The 19,585-nt window shown below is 54.4% G+C and overlaps 1 protein-coding gene across 1 annotated transcript in view; it reads right to left on the bottom strand.

Moving 5' to 3' along the window:
• pdzd8 (PDZ domain containing 8) overlaps window positions 1–13,437 on the bottom strand; it is a 260,442-nt gene extending 247,005 nt beyond the window's left edge. The window contains 1 exon segment of the mRNA XM_072479485.1: window positions 12,453–13,437. Within this exon segment, the coding sequence (XP_072335586.1) occupies window positions 12,453–13,265 (813 nt within the window). The 5' untranslated portion in view covers window positions 13,266–13,437.
• Window positions 13,438–19,585: the final 6,148 nt, after the last annotated feature.

Below are 19,585 nucleotides of genomic sequence, written 5' to 3' on the forward strand. Positions count from 1 at the left end.
TGGGAAATGGTTTTAACGAGTTGCTGCAATGCACCTCATAGTGTTAGAAATTTTGCACCAATGGCAGAAGGAATCAACGTTTAAGGTGTTGGACGCGGCACCAATCAAGTGGTCTGCTTAGCCCTCGATTTTGAGAGTTTCTCGAGCGTTGGTGGTGCTGCACTCATCTAGGAAAGTGAGAGTACATCATCACATTCCTAACTGGTGCTGGGGATGGAAAGCTCGGAGAGTCAGAAGGTTAATTATTTGCTGCAGACCAGCTTCGGACTTGCTCTTGTGGTCAAAGCATTAATGTCCAGTTAAGTTTCAATTCATAATACATGTGTGTGGTGGCCGGTCTCCTGACCTAATCCAGTATTATATTCAGTATAGTACTATGTAATTTGCGTACTTATTGTTTTGCAGTGTCTGTATATTATTATTGCAGGGGTGCAGTTCTACCAGTAATAATTATGCATCAATAGAAATGCCATTGCCACGTTGCTGTCACTGAGCTACTGTTGCCTCCATTGCCACAATATTCCTTTCACCTGAAAATGATTCTTGGGTCAAGGGTGAGGCAAACAAAATCCAGCACTTGGTAAAGGTTTCCATTTGACCTTGGAGCAGGTTACTGGAGCCACAACTAAGAATCCTATTTGAAACTGAGCTGCAAATCACAGGCTAGGGGGCAAAACACAGGCTGGGAGCAAACGTATCAGCAACATAAGCAGCAAAAGAAAGAGACCAGAACTATTTACTCAATTCAAATTCTGTATAAATCAAACATCCTATAAGAATCAACATTTTACTAAACACAAAAATGCTTAAAAATAAATTAAGATTTACCCAAAAGACCAATCCACTGCAATAATCTAGACAGTATCTCAAATTTTCCAATCATGATCGAAACCCCTATTCCCAATCAGCGCGAAGAATTGTCCCTTATCTTCCAATGGAGGAACCTATAGATCTAGCACAGGGAAGAGACACATCAGTGAAGGCAATCCACACATCAGTGAAGGCAATCCACACAAAAGCCATGTCCACTTTTTACAGCAGTAGAAGTACTCACTAACACACCAAAGAGCTGTGGGATATTAAAACAGTTACTCAGAGTGTTACTGAATGAGTGTTTGGTCGGATTCATCCACAGTCTCCGTCTCTACCTCAGAAATGGCCATTTTTGGAAGATCCCAAGGAGCAGGGAATCAGATGTTTGAACTTCCTATGCAATTCCCACGGTGTCAGCGTATTGGGATTTCCAAGGGGCCCCCGTAGCGCATCTCGGGGAGTATGTCCAGTCTCTGATGATGCAGAGGCCGGAAGATCTTGGATTATTAAAATTATATATTTTTTTTAATGCTCTAATGGTGCAAAACTAATAATGGCATCTTGCTGAAATCACTGAGTAGATAGTACTGTAAAGCTATCATAGGTATTGCTGAAACATGAATGTTTTAGGTCAAACAGCTGTAATGGAAACAATTTCTAATATCCATTAAGCAGCCAGTTTGATAGAATGTGAAATTGTAAGTTCTTATTAACCAAACACAAGTGAAAACCACTGGAAGATGCCTTCCTGAAAATTCTTCCATAGAATAATTTGTGTTTTTTGTGATTATTGTTTATTCTGTATAATTAATGGTAATTTGCATATGCTCAAGAAGCCCTATTCCTCCTCATTCCTGGCACCAAGGTGAAGCCAGCAGCTGCATCAAGACGTCACAAAGCCAGGCTGTTCACCACCTTGGTGTCACATTTGATCCCACGATGAGTTTCCGACCTCATATGCATGCCATTGCTAAAACCACCTATTTCCACCTCCAAAACATTGTCCAATTTCACCCCTCTCAGCTCATCAGCTGCCGAAACCCTCATTCATACCTTTGTTACCTCTAGATTTGATTATTCCAATGCAGTCCTGGCTGCTCTCCCAAATTCTTTTAACAGCAGGAAACGTGTGGTCACCCAAAATCCTGCTTCCCATTTCACCCTGTGCGCTTCACAATTACTGGAAATAAAAATCCCCAAATATTTAAGCAAATGTTGTTAAAGATAGAGTACTCCTCAAATAGAGAAAGATTTATGAGGCCTAACAATAAACAATACCCATATATTGGGCTGAATTTCAATGACAAATACATTTGAAAACGATGAGCAGAATCCATCGAGCTTGCCCCATTCCGTGATGGCCGCTGTATCATAAATATTTCTTCCTTCCCTCCAAGCCGCACCACAGCAAGTGATGGAACAAAGCCTTCTTGTTGGTTAAAAAGGTTGCGTTGATGTTGTCTTTCATGGGGAAAAGCATCGCAAGATGGTTAAAAAGTTCGTGTTGATATGGTCTTTCATGGAGAAAAGCATCACAAGATAAGAATGTGTGCCAAACGAAAAGAGGCAAGATTAGAAAACACTCAAAAACAGTGAAAACCCATTATATACTACATTTACACAAGTGACCTTGTCTAAGAGCACAATTGATGCAAGTTGTGCACTTGTTACAGTGGCTTCTTCACAAGTCGCAAGACTGTTTATACTGTTGCTACTTACTGGCCTCAGAGCTTCATTGCAAGCTGTTACATTTTAAATGTTTTGATTGCAGCACCATCTGCACTCCCAAAACATTTAAATTAACACTGTCTGCATTTAAAAGATGGCCAGGAGATCTAAGGGACTGCCATTAGCATGTTTAGACCAAGTTTGGCAGTGTTCTGAAGTTGTACATCATGTGGCATCAAACTCAAGCATTGTGACGTAACAAGATTTGCACTGTTTCGAATATGAACAGAAAATGCTGGAAATACTCAGCAGATCCTAGAGGGCAGCATCTTCAGAGGGAAAAAAAGGTAACATTTCAAGCCCACGATCTTTCAGCAGATCTGGGAAAAGTTTGAGATAAAATAGGTTGTGAGCAAGAGGGGGGTGGGACAAGGACAAACAGATGTTGTGTGATAGGGTGAAAGATCGGGGACACTGAATGACAGGAGTCTTCCAGGGCCAAAGGGAATGGTGATGAGGCAAGAGAAGAGACAGAGAAACAAAAGATGCGCCTAGAGCAGGTGTGCTGCTCTCTGTAAGCAAAAAACATGGTGTCAACCGGGAGCAGAATCCAGAGTTGGACCATTATTGTTTCCTCCCACAAGTCCCAAAAGACATGCTGTTGGGTGAATTGGACATTCTGAATTCTCCCTCAGTGTACCTGAACAGGCGCCGTAGTGTGGTGACTAGGGGATTTTCACAGTAACTTTATTGCAGTGTTAATGTAAGCTACTTGTGACACTAATAAATTATTAAAAGATACATTTCAGTAAATTCAAAAAATAGATCAACTGCCTATTTCTGGAAGAAATAAGTAAAATGAAGTGGAGAAGCACTCCTCATACATTCAGCCATTTTTAACATGGGAAACCTCAGGAAATTGCAGCAACGCTTCCTACCCATCCAATATGCCTGGCTGTTCCTTTGTATATAGGCACAGTAAAACCAGTATGATATCTGTGCCTCACCTCAAGATAGAAAATGGAAATTAGGACAAAGTGGACTGGACTGTTCAAAGCATGTTGCAATTTGATTATCTTTTTAAATAATACATTGGGAGAAATAATGCTTTTTGTGCTTATAAAACTGAAAATATGAGAGTGATGTTTAAACTGAGTGGAAAAGCAGGAGAGGTTACTCTCTCAAAACAGAATCATCTGATAGGGTCTGGTAGGTTAAAAAAATCCCCACTTGTCTTTTACTTATTGGAATTGTTTATTTTATTTTCTATTTGAACACATTTTCTCCTGGGACCAGACTATGGAAAATATGTTTACAACCCAATCTGACGCGAGATATAGCAAGATATCTGTACCTATGAACAGCAGGCCATTTGCAACAAACTCACTAAAATGGTTTAATACCGTAAAAGAGCTGCTGGAACAATTGCATGATTGATGTAATATCTTGATTTTCAGGAATCATCCTGTGAGATACATGGTTTGAACTAAAGCTTTGGAGTTAGAATAGAACTAGGAGCAGGATTATTCAATTCAGTCCCTTGAGCCCACTGCACCATTCAATACAGTCATGGCTGATCGCACCTCGGCCTCAACTCCATTTTCTGCCCGTTCTCCATAACGCTTCAACCCATTACGAATTAAAAATCTGTCTTTCTTCTCCTTAAATTTACTCAAAGTCCCTGCATCCTGGGGTAGTGAATTCCACAGATTCACGTCCCTCTGAGAGAAGTAATTTCTCCTCATCTCGGTTTTAAATCTGCTACCCCTGATCCTAAAACTCTTGCTAGATTGCCCCACAAGAGGAAGCATCTGCTCTACGTCTACTTTGTCAACACCTTTTATCATCTTTTAGCTCAATTAGATTGTCTCTCATTCTTCTAAACTCGAGAGAGTATAGGGCTAAACTGCTCAATCTCTCCTCCTCTGAAGTGCCTCTAATGCACTCATGAGGAGGTATACATGAGGAAGTAGCAAACTGGCTGCTAAACAGCAAGTAAAGTGCAAAGTTAATAAAAATAATAGCTCCATTTGGAAAATAGTGACAAGAGGTTAATACTAGGACCTCAACACTTTAACTTTAATGAAAGCCTGGTAAATAAAATGATTACATTTGAAGTTGATAGAATTCTGCTATCTAATTCAACTTATCAAAGAGGGACAGAACTAGAATATCTAAAACCTTAAGCATTTAGGCAAATTATGTTTAGCATTGAGAAGTAAAGTAACTGCCACCGGCATGGAAAAGAAAGAAAATCACAAAACAAAGGGCATATTGTTACATTAGATGGACCAGAAAAAGTATGTTAACCGAATAAACAAAACATACTGTACAAGAACAGTTGCCAGAGCAAATAGAACACTAGGTATTTATGATAAAAACGATATGTCTCCAAGGAAACTAAGTGGGCACGCTCAGTGAAGCACTGGTGAAGTCAACACAAGTAAAAACGTACCCAGTCGTGCTCTTGGCACAAAATGAAGCAGCAATGAATACGGCTTCAGGATTAAGATTCCGATTGACTATGAATAAACAAAGCACATTCAACCCGTTCGCGCTGGAATAATATATTTGAGAGACAGCATGTTACAAGAAATAAAGGTATGAGTGATAAAAAAGTTCAAAAAACTACTTCAAATTAGGGGGTGAAATCTCTCTGAGGCATTAGGGTAAAATGGGAAAAAGTTAATCGACAACCTATTTTGACACTCAACACAATTTTCTTTAAAAGTGTAAAGTGGGGTGCTGATTCACTATTTCCCTTTCAGCAGTCTGTTCAAAGTGCTTACATTTTCTGGGGAAATAAAGAGTTTACGTTTTGGACTCCCAACATCAGAATCAAGCACCACCTGTATTTTAATACCTCACAAGTGCATCAATTAATTGGGGGGGGGGGGGGGGGGCAATAATCAATCAGCAATAATCCATGGGCTTCAAGCAAGGTTTTTGATTTCTTGAGAAGCAATGGATCTCCCAGAGCTTTCCCCACTGCAAGTCTGGACAAGGTGTATTTCTCCTGTGGATGCATTAGTCATACCACAGGTCGAAATACGAGAATTCGCCCTTCTGAAGCTCTCTCTAGTGATACAAGTGTGCAGGCATGATTGTGTCACAGAAAGGTCATGCCAAATAAAGAGTGCATGCTATACAAAGAAAGTGCACTGTTATGAAATGCCAACAAATTATCTTTAGTTGTATGCCATTTTAAGTCCTGTTCTGTTGAAACCTTTACAGCTTCAGTTAGTCTGAACTCATATCCTAGTAACTGTCCTACTGCACCATTCAATCCCAATGGCTCCTGGATTACTAGTCCAATGACATAACCAATACACCACATCAAGCTTCTTGATGTGGAGGATCAGTTCAGGATGAAGGGGACCAACAGCATCTCCAATGAAGTAGCAGGCCTTTTAAAGAGTATCAGAATGCCATTTATTAAAACACAACACTTTGATGTTGCACAGAGGAATGTTTCACTTGCTAAAGTAAAGGTCATTAGATAATAAGTTGAGATGAAGAAGGCCCTTCAAACTATTTTTGATCTAATCCTTCAGTAGCCCTCCAATTGCAGCACCTAGTTGTTTATTAAATTACTCCTGACTTGGCCACAACCAACCTTCCTGGCATCCTATTCCAGCTGTCAATTGTAAAGAATTATTTCCTGATGTCTGGTTAAACTTGGCCTTCAGAATCATGAAATGGTGTTCTGTCATCTTGTCTGACAGTATTGTTTCAGATGAACTATTTTTCTCGGTGTATAAACTCTGCTTCAATATAATTTTCCAGGCCCTAATTTATTAAGTAGTTTCTCGCAGCCTTACTGCTTCTCACCAAGGATCAGCATGATTCTCTCTTTATTGACCCTAGAATCAGAATGAGTCATCCATGCTAAACACCACAACCGTATACAGCAATGCAGGTACAGTCTGATCGGGGCATGTTACTTCAACATAACCTCCAGAGGATTTGAGCACAAGCTATTTAAGCAATACAATCCAGCATCTTTTTTGCTTTGTTTATTGCCACCCACAGTGTTTCAGTGTTTAGACAGAATGAACAATAAGTCAACTAAAACACTCCACTGGGTTTCTCTCTCCCCCACCACAACCGCACTCGCCTGTGCTCCCCTCCAAGTTGTCTCAGTGGTTGAAGAGTGAATAATAAATCAATCTACCTACAGTCCATCTGGTCTGTCTCACATATATGGCAATTTTAACTTCCAAGAGGTCAGGCGGTGTGGGGGTGGGAGAGGTGAATACCAGTATTGGAAAATATTCCCCCCTGACCACAGTGAACTGTTTGGACAGACTAGCTGAAAGGGATAGCACCCTTCATATACAAGTTATACAGCAAAATATACATCATATATGATAAAGATGGTGATAAGCCATAGTGCACATCATAGGAAAAGGCCTGCTGCTTCATAAGGGAGACTGTTGCTTCCCTTCATGCTGAGCTGTGCCTCAAAATCCAAAATCTCAGCCGGGAAGACGGTGACATATTGGACTTGTAAAAAAGTAACGTTGTTATCGTTCCAGATGACCAGCTTTCCCTTTTGAGGGGGAGAGCTGACTGATGGTGATTTAACCACACCTCAGGTGAGGGGCAAGGTTGAGAAGGCGGAGCTTTCATCAATAACCTCAGCCGGTACAGGAATTGAACCCGTGCTGATGGCTTCATTCTGCGTCACAAATCTGCTGTCCAGCCAACTGAACTAAACTGGCCCCCCACAACTAGGCCCAACCATCTATGGCTGCTTCATCAACGACCTCCCTTCCATCATAAGGTCAGAAGTGGGGATGTTTGCGGATGACTGCACGATGTTCAGCACCATTCACAACACCTCCAATAATGAAGCAGTCCATGTCCAAATGCAGCAAGACCTGGACAATATCCAGGTTTGGGCTGACAAGTGGCAAGTTACGCCACACAAATGCCAGGCAATGACCATCTCCTACAAGAGATGTAGGACTGCCCCTCGACATTCAATGGCAATGCCATTGCTGAATCCCGCACAATCAACATCCTGGGGTTTACCATTGATCAGAAACTGAACTGGCCGAGCCACATTAATAGTGGCTACCAGGGTGGGTCAAAGGGTAGGAATCCTACGGCGAGTAACTCGCCTCCTGACCCTTCCAAAGCCTGTCCACCATCTACAAGGCACAAGTCAGGAGTGTAATGGAATACTCTCCACTTCACCCAAGGAAGGGGCTGCGCTCCGAAAGCTAGTGATTAGAAACAAACACTGTTGGACTTTAACCTGGTGTTGCAAGACTTCTTACTGTGCCTGGATGAATGCAGCTCCAACAACACTCAAGAAGCTCAACGCCATCCAGGACAAAGCAGCCCGCTTGATCGCTCTTCCTTCCATAAGCATCCAAACCCTGGCACCATCTACAAGATGCACTGCAGTAACTCACCAAGGTTCCTTAGACAACACCTTCCAAACCCACGACCAGTACCATCTAGAGGGACAGGAGCGGCAGATACCTGGGAACCCCACCACCTGGAGGATCCCCTCCAAGTCACTCACCACCCTGACTTGGAAACATATCACCGCTCTTTCACTGTTGTTGGGGCAACATCCTGGAATTCCCTCCCTGACAGTAGTCCGTGTAGCTACACTTCAAGCACTGCAGCAGTTCATGGGTCCTTGTCTTTTGGTATGCTCTGTACAGTTTGGTAAAATACTCCCTCACTCTTCTGCCATGTCCTGTATCGGTGTGTCCTTTCCCGGTTGTCTGCGCTACTCGTTTGGTTGCCTTTCCACCGATGTGGGGCTGCAGTTCGGGCAGGGCGTTGGTCTGTCCTTTTCCGGTGGTGTGGGCTGCTCATTCGTGGCGCCTTTCCACCGATGTTTCTGCATGTTGCTGTATTGTTGAGTTGTTAAATAAACCAAAATACTACTCAGCATTACCTTCTGAAGGGCAACTTGGGATGGGCAATGAATGCTGGTCTAACCAACGACACCCCCCCCCCCCCCCACACTCCCAACCCCCCTGGCCACACTCTCCCTCCCCCCCCCCCCACGACCTCTCCCACACACAGACCCCCCGCCAGACCCCCCCCCACCCCCCAGACCTCTCCCACCCCTCAACTCCCCATGACCTTTCTCACCCCCCCCACTCCCCCCCTGACCTTTCCCACCCCTTCTCACTCCCCCCGACCTCTCCCACCCCTTCTCACTCCCCCTGACCTTTCCCAGCCCCGCACAACCCCCGCCCTTTCCCACACCCCCCGACCTTTCCCAGCCCCCCACACCCCCGACCTTTCCCACTCCCCCCCAACCTTTCCCAGCCCCCCACTCCCCCCGACCTTTCCCAGCCCTCCACTCCCCCCCGACCTTTCCCAGCCCCCCACTCCCCCCGACATTTCCCACTCCCCCCGACCTTTCCCAGCCCCCCACACCCCCAACCTTTCCCACTCCCCCCCAACCTTTCCCAGCCCCCACTCCCCCCGACCTTTCCCAGCCCTCCACTCCCCCCCGACCTTTCCCAGCCCCCCACTCCCCCCGACATTTCCCACTCCCCCCCCGACCTTTCCCAGCCCCCCACTCCCCCCGACATTTCCCACTCCCCCTGACCTTTCCCAGCCCCCCACACCCCCGACCTTTCCCACTCCCCCCCCAACCTTTCCCAGCCCCCCACACCCCCCGACCTTTCCCAGCCCTCCACTCCCCCCCGACCTTTCCCAGCCCCCCACTCCCCCCGACATTTCCCACTCCCCCTGACCTTTCCCAGCCCCCCACACCCCCAACCTTTCCCACTCCCCCCGACCTTTCCCAGCACCCCACTCCCCCCCGACCCCCACTCCCCCCCTACCTTCCCCACTTCCCCCCCCGACTTTTCCCACTCCCCCCCCCGACCTTCCCCACTCACCCCCCCACGACCTTCCCCACTCACCCCCCCCCACACGACCTTCCCCACTCCCCCCCCGACCTTCCCCACTCACCCCCCCACAACCTTCCCCACTCCCCCCCCACAACCTTCCCCACTCCCCCCCCACAACGACCTTCCCCACTCCCCCCCACCCCAACGACCTTCCCCACTCCCCCCCACCCCAACGACCTTCCCCACTCCCCCCCCCCCCCCCCAACGACCTTCCCCACTCCCCCCCCCCGACCTTTCTCAAACCCCCACTCCCGGACCTTTCCCAACCCCCCCACTCACCCGACCTTTCCCAGCCCCCCACTCCCCCGACCTTTCCCAGCCCCCCACTCCCCCCGACCTCTCCCACTCCCCCCGACCTCACCCAGCCCCCCAGACCTCTCCCACCTCCACTCCTCCTGACCTCTCCCACCCACCCAGACCTTTCCAAGCCCCCTGTTCCCCCTGACCTTTCCCAGCCCCCAGCTCCCCCTGACCTTTCCCAGCCCCCCACTCCCCCTGACCTTCCCCAACCCCCCATTCCCCCTGGCCTTCCTCCCCCCCCCGACCTTCCACCCCCCACCCTTTCCCAGCCCCCCACTCCCCCTGACCTTTCCCAGCCCCCCACTCCCCCTGACCTTTCCCAGGCCTCCACTCCCCCCCGACCTTTCCCAGGCACCCACTCCCCCCGACCTTTCGCAGCCCCCCATTCCCCCCCACCGACCTTTCCCAGCCCCCCACTCCCCTGACCTTTCCCAGCCCCCCACTCTCCCGACCTTTCCCAGCCCCCCACTCCCCCCCGGCCTTTCCCACCCACCCCCACCCTTCCCAGCCCCCCACTCCCCCGACCTTTCCTAGCCCCCCACTCCCCCGACCTTTCCCAGCCCCCCAACCTTCCCCAGCCCCCTACTCCCCCTGACATTCCCCAGCCCCCTACTCCCCCCGACGTTCCCCAGCCCCCTACTCCCCCGACCTTCCCCAGCCCCCTACTCCCCCCGACCTTCCCACCCACCCTTTCCCACTCCCCCTGACCTTTCCCACCCCCCATTCCCCTCGACATTTCCCACCCCCCATTCCCCCCGACCTTTCCCAGCCCCCCACACACCCCGACATTTCCCACTCCCCCCCGACCTTTCCCAGCCCCCCACTCCCCCCGACATTTCCCACCCCCCACTCCCCCTGACCTTTCCCAGCCCCCTCACTCCCCCCGATCTTTCCCAGGCCCCCACTCCCCCTGACCTTTCCCAGCCCCCACTCCCCCGACCTTTCCCAGCCCCCCACTCTCCCCCCCGACCTTTCCCACCCCCCCAATCTTTCCCAGCCCCCCCACTCCCCCGACCTTTCCCAGCCCCCCACTTCCCCGACCTTTCCCAGCCCCCCACTCCCCCCGGCCTTTCCCACCACCCCACCCTTTCCCAACCCCCCCACTCCCCCGTCCTTTCCCAGCCCCCCACTCACCCGACCTTTCCCACCCCCCATTCCCCCCTACCTTTCCCAGCCCCCCACTCACCCCAACCTTTCCCACCCCCCCACTCCGCCTGACCTTTCCCAGCCCCACTCCCCCTGACCTTTCCCAGCCCCCCCCACCCCCCTGACCTTTCCCAGCCCCCCCCACTCCCCCCGACCTTTCCCAGCCCCACTCCCCCCGACCTTTCCCAGCCCCCCCACTCCCCCCGACCTTTCCCAGCCCCCCACTCCCCCCGACCTTTCCCAGCCCCCCCACCCCCCCGACCTTTCCCAGCCCCCCACCGCCCCCCGACCTTTCCCAGCCCCCCACCCCCCCCGACCTTTCCCAGCCCCCCACTCCAACAGACCTTTCCCAGCCCCCACTCCAACAGACCTTTTCCCAGCCCCCACTCCCCCCAACCTTTCCCACCCTCCCACTCCCCCGACCTTTCCCACCTCTCCACTCCCCCCGACCTTTCCCACCCCTCCACTCCCACACCCCCCTCAACTAGCTAAAGAAATCTGCAATTTCTATCTTGTCTGGCCTACAACACTTAGCTCCCCTCAGAGATGCATTAATAGGCAATTCAGTTCAAGGGCAATTTTGGGTGCACAACAAATAAGACCATAAGACATAGAAGCAGAATTAGGCCACTTGACGCATCGAGTCTGCTCTCCATTCAATGCTGGCCCACATCCCAAAGAATAAATGAGATGACAAAGCAGCCCATTTGATTATCACCCCACTCACTCCTATCTACAACATGCATGGTCAAGGCTCCTTTGACAGCACCTTCCAATCCCGTGACCTACGCCTCCTCGAATGACAAGGGCAGCAGATGCTGGTAACACAACCTGCATGTTCCCCAGGTCATACACCATCCTGACTTGGAACAATATCGCCGTTCCTTCACGGTCAATGAGTCAGTATAGTGGCGCTCTCTTCCAAATAGCACTGAAGGCCTACGTACATGGGCTGCAGATCAAGAAGGTGGCTCGCCACCACCACCTTCTCAAGGGAAATCTGCATGGGCAATAAATGCTGGTCTAGTCAGCAACACTCAAGTTCCACAAATACATTTTAAAATCCCATAACGTAGATTGGAGGGCAAGGGGGTGGAGGTTGGAGGGCAAGGGGGTGGAGGTTGGAGGGCAAGGGGGTGGAGATTGGAGGGCAAGGGGGTGTAGGTTGGAGGGCAAGGGGGTGTAGGTTGGAGGGCAAGGGGGTGTAGGTTGGAGGGTAAAGGGGTGTATGTTAGAGGGTAAGGAGGTGTAGGTTGGAGGGTAGGGGTGCAGGTTTGAGGGTACGGGGTGTAGGCTGGATGGTAGGGGGTGTAGGCTGGAGGGTAGGGGGTGTAGGCTGGAGGGTAGGGGGTGTAGGCTGGAGGGTAGGGGGTGTAGGTTGGAGGGTAGGGGGTGTAGGTTGGAGGGTAGGGGGTGTAGGTTGGAGGGCAAGGAGGTGTAGGTTGGAGGGCATGGGGCTGTAGGTTCCCCTGGGAGGGAAAAAGGACCATCTGTAATTTAACTCTGTGCCAAGAGATGACTAAGGGGTGCATGCAGCATGATGCAGTAAGGCTTAATTAATTTTGATTTGAGGACTGCAGAAAGTTGTAGCTGGACTAGCCACAGACAGGGTGTAAGCAGCCGGCCACGGACTTTTTACCTGATTTTGTAGTTGGGTAAAGTGTGTTTCCGCTTGATGACTCTCTTGAGCTGGTTGACGATGATGGAGGTGAGCTGGGGCATGGGCCGGCCCTCGAACTGCGACCTCACCTCGAAGTCGATGAGCGGCTCGTCCATGAAGGCGAAGGACCAGTGGGTGAAAGGGCGGCGGGTGAACTGCAGCCTGAGGCGGCCCGCCACCCTCCTCATCTTGACGAAGAGGTAGGCCGACTTGCCGAACACCAGGTCCACGTCGATGGCCAGGTGGAAGCCGCCGTTGTACTCCAGCTCCAGCTCGAAGTTGAGCTCGTCGGGCACCCCGGCGGCGGAGGCCGAGCCGGCGGCCTCCTCCTCCTGAGGCCCGGGCACCAGGGGCTGCAGCAGCCGGGCGCTCTTGAAGACGGGCAGCGCGTTGCCCAGGGAGATGTCCCGCAGGCTGAGCCCCTCCAGCAGGCGGCCCGCTGTCTTGGTCTGCAGCAACTCCTCGAACTCCACTTTGATCTTCTTGGTCAGCCAGTGCCGGACGATGGGGGTGTCCCGGAGCTCCCGAAAGAGAAACAGGAAGATGGCGTTGAGGAAGTGGCAGCTCTCGGACCTGCCGCCGGACACTGGGCAACCCGAGTCCGGAGAGGCCGGAGGCTCCTTACCGCCGCTGAAATAGTCCCCGAGGGGGGCCTCCACCACCGGCTTGACGTACTGCACATGGCGGGGCACCGGCTCGGCTTTATTGCGGTACAGCAGCAAAAGCTGCAGCAGCAGCACGCACACGGCCCCAGCCAGAGCGGACAGCAGAATTAAATAAATCATCCTCCCCGCGGCCCCGCTCCTAATTCTCCATTCGCTTCACCTCCCTCTCCATTCTCCCTCCTCCTCCCTCCCCTCCCTGCAGTACTCAGGGCCCCGTGTTGACAGGAGCCATTCCCCGGCCGGCTGACCAGCAGCACAATGAAAGCAGCCGCCGCTCCGCCCTGGCCCGGCGTCACCCGCGCCGCACAGCATAGCAGCCGCAAACAGGACGCCCCGCCCACTCCACTCCGCCCGCCCCGCCCACTCCACTCCGCCCCGCCCCGCCCACTCCACTCCGCCCGCCCCGCCCACTCCACTCCGCCCGCCCGCCCCGCCCACTCCACTCCGCCCGCCCGCCCCGCCCACTCCACTCCGCCCGCCCGCCCCGCCCACTCCACTCCGCCCGCCCGCCCCGCCCACTCCACTCCGCCGCCCGCCCACTCCACTCCGCCCGCCCCGCCCACTCCACTCCACTCCGCCCGCCCCGCCCACTCCACTCCGCCCGCCCCGCCCACTCCACTCCGCCCAGCTTGCCCCGCCCCGCCCCACTCCGCCCCGCGCCGCCCCACTCCGCCCCGCCCACTCCACTCCGCCCCGCCCACTCCACTCCGCCCGCCCCGCCCACTCCACTCCGCCCGCCCCGCCCACTCCACTCCGCCCGCCCCGCCCGCCCCGCCCACTCCACTCCGCCCGCCCCGCCCACTCCACTCCGCCCGGCCCGGCCCGCTCCGCCCAGCTCCGCCCCGCCCACTCCACTCCGCCCGCCCCGCCCACTCCACTCCGCCCGCCCCCCCACTCCACTCCGCCCCAATCCACTCCGCCCGCCCCGCCCACTCCCCGCCCGTTCCCGCTGCCGCCCTCCCACTCCCCCTGCCGCCCTCCCATACCAACTGCCCCAACCCATTCCCCTTGCCCTCCTGCCCCCATCCATTCCCCCTCCCCCCCTCCCATTCCCCCTGCCCCCCATTCCCCCGGCACCCTTTCCCCGTGCCCCCTCCCTGATCTCCCCTCCCATTCCCCCTACCCCCCGTCCCGTTACCCATTCCCCATGCCTCCCCTCCCATGCCCCCTGTCCCCCTTCCATGCATCCTGCCCCCATGACCCCTCCCCCCATACACTCTGCCCTCTCCCCTGCCCCCCTCCCATTACCCATGCCCCCCCCCATACCTCCCCTCCCATGCCCCCTGCCCCCCTCCCATGCCTCCTGCCCCCCCCATGGCCCTTGCCCACCCCATGGCCCCTGCCTCCCCATACCCTCTGTCCCCTCCCATTCCCCCTGCCCCCTCCCATTCCCCTGCCCCCCTCCCATCCCCCTGCCCCCCTCCCATTCCCCCCTGCCCCCCTCCCATTCCCCCTGCCCCCTCCCATTCCCCCTGCCCCCTCCCATTCCCCCCTGCCCCCCTCCCATTCCCCCTGCCCCACTCCCATTCCCCCTGCCCCCTCCCATTCCCCCTGCCCCCTCCAATTCCACTTCCACCCCTCCCATTCCCCCTGCCCCCCTCCAGTTTCCCTGTCCCCTCTCCCATTCCCCTGCCCCCTCCCATTCCCCCTGTCCTTCTCCCATTACCCCTGCCCCCCCCCCCATTCCCCCTGCCCACCTCCCATTCCCCTACACCCCCTACCCTCCAACCTACACCCCTACCCCCAACCTACGTCCCCTACCCTCCAACCTACACCCCTACCCTCCAAACTACACCTCCTACCATCCAACCTACACCCCCTACCCTCCAACCTACACCCCCAACCCCCCAACCTTCGTCCCCTACCCTCCAACCTACAACTCTACCCTCCAAACTACACCCCCTACCATCCAACCTACGTCCCCTACCCTCCAACCTACGTCCCCTACCCTCCAACCTACACCCCATGCCCTCCAACCTACACCCCCTACCCTCCAACCTACACCCCATACCCTCCAACCTACACCCCCTACCCTCCAACCTACACCCCTACCCTCCAGCCTACACCCCCTACCCTCCAACCTACACCCCCTACCCTCCAACATACACCCCCTACCCTCCAACCTACACCCCCTACCCTCCAACCTACACTCCCTACCCTCCAGCCTACACCCCCTACCCTCCAACCTACACCCCCTACCCTCCAACATACACCCCCTACCCTCCAACCTACACCCCTAGCCTCCAACCTACACCCCCTACTCTCCAATCTACACCCCCTACCCTCCAACCTACACCCCCTACCCTCCAATCTTCCCCCCCATCCCCAACATACACCACCTACCCTCCAACCTACACCCCCTCCCCTCCAACCTACACCCCCTACCCACCAACCTACACCCCCTACCCTCCAACCTACACCCCTACCCTCCAACCTACACCCCATACCCTCCAACATACACACCCTACCCACCAACCTACACCCCCTACCCTCCAACCTACACCCCCTACCCTCCAACCTACACCCCCTACCCACCAACCTACACCTCCTACCCTCCAACCTACACCCCTACCCTCCAACCTACACTCCAATCTACACACCCTACCCTCCAATCTTCCCCCATCCCCCAACCTACACCCCCTACCCTCCAACCCTACCCCCCAACCTACACCCTCTACCCTCCAGACTACACTCCCTACCCTCCAACCTACACCCCCTACCCTCCAACCTACACCCCCTTCCCTCCAACCTACACCCCTACCCTCCAACCTACGTCCCCTACCCTCCAACCTACACCCCTACCCTCCAACCTACACCCCTACTCTCCAACCTACATTCACTACCCTCCAACCTACACCCCCTACCCTCCAACCTACACCCCTACCCTACACCCCTACCCTCCAACCTACACCCCCTACCCTCCAACCTACATCCCCTACCCGTCAACCTACACCCCCTACCCTCCAACCTACACCCCCTACTCTCCAGCCTACACCCCATACCCACCAACCTACACCCCTACCCTCCAACCTACACCCCTACCCTCCAATCTACACCCCTACATCCACCCTACACTCCAACCTACACCCCTACCCTCCAATCTTCCCCCCCCATCCCCCAACCTACACCCCCTACCCCCCAACCTACACCCTCTACCCTCCAACCTACACCCCTACCCTCCAACCTATACCCCCTACCCTCCAACCTACACCCCCTACCCTCCAACCTACACCCCTACCCTCCAACCTACACCCCCTACTCTCCAACCTACACTCACTACCCTCCAACCTACACCCACAAACCTACACCCCTACCCTCCAACCTACACCCCCTACTCTCCAATCTACACCCCCTACCCTCCAATCTACACCCCCTACCCTCCAATACACACCCCCTACCTCCCATTCCCAGCCCCCCACACACCCCTTGTCCCCCACACAGGCACATCCCGGTCCCCACGACCATACTGACCTGACACCACCCCCCCCAATCACGAACACATGGGAGATAAAAGTGAACAAATTCTCTTCGCTATAGTGAGCAGCGCCGGATTGTGAACGATCTGAGGGGCAGTAGCAATGTTCCATCCCGCACTGTACAGTGCTGTAATTTTATAACATGGCCACTTGTGAATAAGCTCTATCTGCAGCACTGTGCGGATTACCCATGCCCCCCCCCATACCTCCCCTCCCATGCCCCCTGCCCCCCTCCCATGCCTCCTGCCCCCCCATGGCCCTTGCCCACCCCATGGCCCCTGCCTCCCCATACCCTCTGTCCCCTCCCATTCCCCCGCCCCCTCCCATTCCCCCTGCCCCCCTCCCATTCCCCCTGCCCCCCTCCCATTCCCCCTGCCCCCCTCCCATTCCCCCTGCCCCCTCCCATTCCCCCTGCCCCCTCCCATTCCCCCTGCCCCCCCTCCCCATTCCCCCTGCCCCACTCCCATTCCCCCTGCCCCCTCCCATTCCCCCTGCCCCCTCCAATTCCACTTCCACCCCTCCCATTCCCCCTGCCCCCCTCCAGTTTCCCCTGTCCCCTCTCCCATTCCCCTGCCCCCCTCCCATTCCCCCTGTCCTTCTCCCATTACCCCTGCCCCCCCCCCATTCCCCCTGCCCACCTCCCATTCCCCTACACCCCCTACCCTCCAACCTACACCCCTACCCCCAACCTACGTCCCCTACCCTCCAACCTACACCCCTACCCTCCAAACTACACCTCCTACCATCCAACCTACACCCCCTACCCTCCAACCTACACCCCCAACCCCCCAACCTTCGTCCCCTACCCTCCAACCTACAACTCTACCCTCCAAACTACACCCCCTACCATCCAACCTACGTCCCCTACCCTCCAACCTACGTCCCCTACCCTCCAACCTACACCCCATGCCCTCCAACCTACACCCCCTACCCTCCAACCTACACCCCATACCCTCCAACCTACACCCCCTACCCTCCAACCTACACCCTACCCTCCAGCCTACACCCCCTACCCTCCAACCTACACCCCCTACCCTCCAACATACACCCCCTACCCTCCAACCTACACCCCCTACCCTCCAACCTACACTCCCTACCCTCCAGCCTACACCCCCCTACCCTCCAACCTACACCCCCTACCCTCCAACATACACCCCCTACCCTCCAACCTACACCCCCTAGCCTCCAACCTACACCCCCTACTCTCCAATCTACACCCCCTACCCTCCAACCTACACCCCCTACCCTCCAATCTTCCCCCCCATCCCCAACATACACCACCTACCCTCCAACCTACACCCCCTCCCCTCCAACCTACACCCCCTACCCACCAACCTACACCCCCTACCCTCCAACCTACACCCCTACCCTCCAACCTACACCCCATACCCTCCAACATACACACCCTACCCACCAACCTACACCCCCTACCCTCCAACCTACACCCCCTACCCTCCAACCTACACCCCCTACCCACCAACCTACACCTCCTACCCTCCAACCTACACCCCTACCCTCCAACCTACACTCCAATCTACACACCCTACCCTCCAATCTTCCCCCATCCCCAACCTACACCCCCTACCCTCCAACCCTACCCCCCAACCTACACCCTCTACCCTCCAGACTACACTCCCTACCCTCCAACCTACACCCCCTACCCTCCAACCTACACCCCCTTCCCTCCAACCTACACCCCCTACCCTCCAACCTACACCCCTACCCTCCAACCTACACCCCATACCCTCCAACATACACACCCTACCCACCAACCTACACCCCCTACCCTCCAACCTACACCCCCTACCCTCCAACCTACACCCCTACCCTACACCCCTACCCTCCAACCTACACCCCTACCCTCCAACCTACATCCCCTACCCGTCAACCTACACCCCCTACCCTCCAACCTACACCCCCTACTCTCCAGCCTACACCCCATACCCACCAACCTACACCCCTACCCTCCAACCTACACCCCTACCCTCCAATCTACACCCCTACATCCACCCTACACTCCAACCTACACCCCTACCCTCCAATCTTCCCCCCCCATCCCCCAACCTACACCCCCTACCCCCCAACCTACACCCTCTACCCTCCAACCTACACCCCTACCCTCCAACCTATACCCCCTACCCTCCAACCTACACCCCCTACCCTCCAACCTACACCCCTACCCTCCAACCTACACCCCCTACTCTCCAACCTACACTCACTACCCTCCAACCTACACCCACAAACCTACACCCCTACCCTCCAACCTACACCCCCTACTCTCCAATCTACACCCCCTACCCTCCAATCTACACCCCCTACCCTCCAATACACACCCCCTACCTCCATTCCCAGCCCCCCACACACCCCTTGTCCCCCACACAGGCACATCCCCGGTCCCCACGACCATACTGACCTGACACCACCCCCCCCAATCACGAACACATGGAGATAAAAGTGAACAAATTCTCTTCGCTATAGTGAGCAGCGCCGGATTGTGAACGATCTGAGGGGCAGTAGCAATGTTCCATCCCGCACTGTACAGTGCTGTAATTTTATAACATGGCCACTTGTGAATAAGCTCTATCTGCAGCACTGTGCGGACGGCAGCTTGTCCTCTGCAGCCACTCCCCAGCTATTGAATTCCAACAGGCAGCTTTCCGCAAACACAAAGCGGACATTGCAGAATGCACTTTGGAGGTTAACGAGAGCGAAGAAAACGTGGTCAATAAATGCCCCGGTGCTTCAATTTATATTTCCAGAAACTTCTTTCTGTCTTAAGCATATAGACTTTCAAACTTCAAATAAACACACCACATTTGCAACGAGACTTAATCATCTAGACGACGACATTCCAAATCTAGACGACATTCCGACATCTAGAAAGGGGCTGGTTTAGCACAGGGCTAAATCGCTGGCTTTTAAAGCAGACCAAGGCAGGCCAGCAGCACGGTTCAATTCCCGTAC

Source organism: Scyliorhinus torazame, chromosome 16 (genome assembly GCF_047496885.1).
Source record: "Scyliorhinus torazame isolate Kashiwa2021f chromosome 16, sScyTor2.1, whole genome shotgun sequence".
Taxonomy (NCBI): Eukaryota; Metazoa; Chordata; class Chondrichthyes; order Carcharhiniformes; family Scyliorhinidae; genus Scyliorhinus; species Scyliorhinus torazame.